Raw genomic sequence first — 4,021 nt, 5'->3', positions numbered from 1 at the left:
TATGTATATGTATGTATGTATATGCATATATGTATATGCATGTGTATATATATGTATGTATATATGTGTATATGTATATATACATATATATATATGTGTGTGTATATATATATATTTATATTATAATAGTATCAGATTCATACGACTTACGCTGCTGAGGAAGGACATTAATAATAATAATAATAATAATAATAATAATAATAATAATAATAATAATAATAATAATAATAATAATAATAATAATAATAATAATAATAATAATAATAATAATAATAATAATGAAAACTTCAAATATTAAAGGGAATTATAATATATATAAATAATTATCCATTCACTAAAAAATAGCCTATGGCCTGTGCACATTATGAGGAGAGATTATAAGACAGTAAAAATTAATTAAATTTTAATATAGGCCTAGTATAGTGAAATAATAAAGATCTTTAAGATGAATTGATTTAACAGCGGAGCTGAGAGGTATGCGAAGGTCTTTTATTAATAGGCCTAGATCTTTGAGCTTTTTTACGAAATGAGACGACTTAGTGAATTCCTATGATATAAAATTATGAAGCATTTATCACTCTCATTACTACACTGTTTAATTAATTAACAAAATTGTATTTATATTTTCACCTCCACCTACATAGTTTTGCATTTTGCTAAATGAAAAAACAAAATTTATACACGAAATCTATGTAAGCATACACAATTAAAGGTCTTTGAAAATCATTTACATGGGCCATTAATAAAGATAATACTCAAATATTTATATAGCCCCAGTTCCAAATTGAATGACCGAAGGCAAACCAACACAGTGCAACCTTCTTTGCTCCCCGCGCACGAAACTAGTACATTAAATGCACGAAACTAGTACACTAAATACTTCTTTTGTATTTTAATTAATTTTTTCGATACTACATTAACAATTGGTTGTACCGATTTATTATACTTTCATTTTAGCTAGACCTAATTTTGCATCTTATCTGTATGAAAAAAAAGGTAACTAAGCCACAACTGGGACCAGAACATCCTACCAGGTACCATTTTAAAAATAGAGATAAACGTAGAAAAAAATGCCTTGCCCAAGGACACAAGCGACTTGCACATCAAGTGTTTCGAACCCCTGACCTCTGCAGAACCGATGCGCCAACCGCCTCCGAATTACCCGGCTTGTTGTCTAAGGGTTTTTTCCATATGCTTATATAATATTATAATGTATTACACAGGGAAAAAAAATATGTGGTCCAGTTTGTAACAGTCACAAATCAGCTTATGGGGTCGGCTATGAGATGGCGGGTTTGAACTCTCAGGCCATTATATTGGAATTACTTTCGCAATCTTTTAAGATAGTCAGGAAAATTCTATTAAGTATAGAGATATTTAGTATGTCATGGGATACTGGAAATAAAATAATGAATTGAATTTTGTTACTTTGTTAGAATAATCACCGGGAATTTTGTTGTACATTTGAACTAAAATCTGGACCACATATTTTTCCTGTGCAATAGATGCGAAAATATAATATAATATTATATAAGCATATGGGAATAACCCCAAGACAACAAGCCGGATAATGTAGATCACCATGATTCATTAATATTACGCGATGGCAAAACAATTACCATTGTCAAATAGGCCTACTGTATATATGTATTCAAGATTCAAGATTCCTTTATTATCATCAACCAAACATGTGATAAATGATTTTTTTTTGCTTGCTGCATACAATGAAAGACATAGATAGTAAAATATAACAAAAAGAAAACATCGAAAAACAACAAACGGATACAATTCGATAATTAATGTACTTATCTACTAAAGTTATCTGGCGAAACTATCATTAAATTCGAACCTGCAACTTCTCGCTAAAAAAGGACACTTTTTCCCATACTTATGAATTAAGGAACTTTTCGTTGAAGGGCTGTTTGATACTATTATAACACCTTGTTCCTTTTGCTATTATTTATGTATCTACTTTTTTATACTGTGTTTACGGTGCTTACGCAGCAAACCTCTGTATATGTATTCGAAAAAGTAAAGATCAATGAATAAATTGCTGGAACTACGAGCCCAAACCGTAAACATTTGGACATTGCAAACTGTCCCCTACCAATTTGTCCCTCTCTATTCATGCATACTCGAATATCGAAGCCCCGCCTTGCTGAAAAAAAAAATTAAGGTGTCTTCCAATTGTCTTTGTTATATGAATAAAAATTTCTCAATTCAGCAATAGGGCTGGATATGTTTTTGTTATTTGATTTTTTTTTTTTTTTTTACTTTTAATTTCAGGCAGATGTTAATACCAGATTTTAACAATGTCCCTGCACAAACATTACAATGGAAATATAAGACAGTCCACATAAACAATACTGTATACAATTAAGGTAATACAGAAAATATTAAAGAAAATGTTAAAAAGTCATGTATCAAACAATATGTGGTGGCGGTTATTAACTCTATTTTAGATCTACTCCCAACGTGTCACCAGCTGAAAATGTTTGGGAATCAAGGCATGGCTTTTGTAGTATTATGAATCTTAAAATAACAGGTGTCATAGCGGAAATATAGTCCGATGGGAAAGACCCTTCGTATTATCACATAGGAATCAAAATATGTCAATTTTTAATCGCAAGCTAATTAATGCTGGCCTTAGTACGGAAATTATCAAGTGCATTTCTTCGAATCTATGTTACAATACGGATATGGATATTGGCGTAGACCACAAAACTATAGGCCTACGTAATTTTCATTATAATAAGATCAACATCTTCAAAACACATCCGAATGTTATAAAAGTTATGAAACCTAGCGAATGTCTTCAGAATCATTTTTGGAGCTCAACGATTTGTTGCAGTCAAATCTGTGCACATTCGGAAATTTTTTATTTTTTAGCTTACACTCGAACGACTGTGAAAGTAGGTAAGCTTATGGTTTGCAATATGTTGTTTGATTGACTCTTCTGCATTTGGTATTATTATTATTATTATTAGGCCTATTATCATTATTATTATTATTATTATTATTATTATTATTATTATTATTATTATTATTATTATTATTATTATTATTATTATTATTATTATCATCATTATTATTATCATTGCTATTGAAACAATTATTGTCATGAACCAAACTTCTCTATTTACTGAAGATTATTAATAGTCTAGACTATTCTTAACCTAACGCATTCGACAATTTTTTTGAATTACACAATATAAACCTTTGTAAAAACGTACGTTTTGTCATAGTGATTCTACAGTATTTTTATTTAACGTGCAGATATAGTACGTATATTCTCCACAACATCAGACGATACCATGTCAATATTAACATTGTGGCCTTTGGGGCGCCAGCCCCAGGCCCACAGGCCCCAGTGGGGGAAAATCACCTAAAATCTGGTTTTATGTTTTAGCCACAGAGTATAGGCCCACTTGCAATAACAGCTCCAGGCCCCACAGCCCTTTAATCCTGCCCTGTAGAATTGTGGACCCCGCCCGACAGCACGCAGTGTAAATTGCAGTGAAGGCACTGCAACGACAGTAGCGATATTATGAAAACCCATGTGAACCAATTTTATTAATACATTAAAATAATACGGTAATCACATGTTGCCTTAATTTCTATCTTCAGACAATGCATATAAAGACGTGTATACTACTCCTAGCTTACGTTGTGGTTTCTAAAACATCATTCCTGTCGACAACACAATGTCAGAATGGGATCTCAAGTAACGGCACATTGATACCTCGAATAACATTCCCAAGTAATGGAGCAGTAGATGAACTCGTTGCAGATGATCAATTGTTTGATATTGATAATGTTAGTCATTGCCCCGTTCCTTTACGAACTGACTACTCCGTGGAGCGTACCTCTCCGTGTGTCTGGAGAACTTTGATCGACAACGACACAAACAGGTAAAGCTTATTTCTTCTTTTTTTTTTTTATTAATGAATCATTTTCGCTGCTACCATGTCTATAGTTAATACTGCTTATGGTTATTGACATTTAGGCACTGTGTTAACAC

General features: G+C 31.8%; 1 protein-coding gene across 2 annotated transcripts in view; it reads left to right on the top strand.

Moving 5' to 3' along the window:
* Window positions 1-2,700: 2,700 nt before the first annotated feature.
* Window positions 2,701-4,021, top strand: part of LOC117117918 — a 3,491-nt gene continuing 2,170 nt past the window's right edge. Inside the window, exons 1-2 of one of the 2 annotated variants that reach the window (XM_033262401.1) lie at window positions 2,701-2,912; window positions 3,628-3,911. In XM_033262401.1, coding sequence (XP_033118292.1) covers window positions 2,796-2,912; window positions 3,628-3,911 — 401 coding nt within the window. In that variant the 5' untranslated portion in view covers window positions 2,701-2,795. Of the gene's footprint in view, window positions 2,917-3,627; window positions 3,912-4,021 lie in introns of both variants that reach the window. The other variant, XM_033262402.1, reaches the window with a different exon arrangement.

This window comes from Anneissia japonica, unplaced genomic scaffold (assembly GCF_011630105.1).
Source record: "Anneissia japonica isolate Jap-2015-1 unplaced genomic scaffold, ASM1163010v1 scaffold287896_len759773_cov187, whole genome shotgun sequence".
Taxonomy (NCBI): Eukaryota; Metazoa; Echinodermata; class Crinoidea; order Comatulida; family Comatulidae; genus Anneissia; species Anneissia japonica.
The sequence above is the reverse complement of the archived record's forward strand: the minus strand, read 5'-3'. Positions and strand labels throughout refer to the sequence as shown.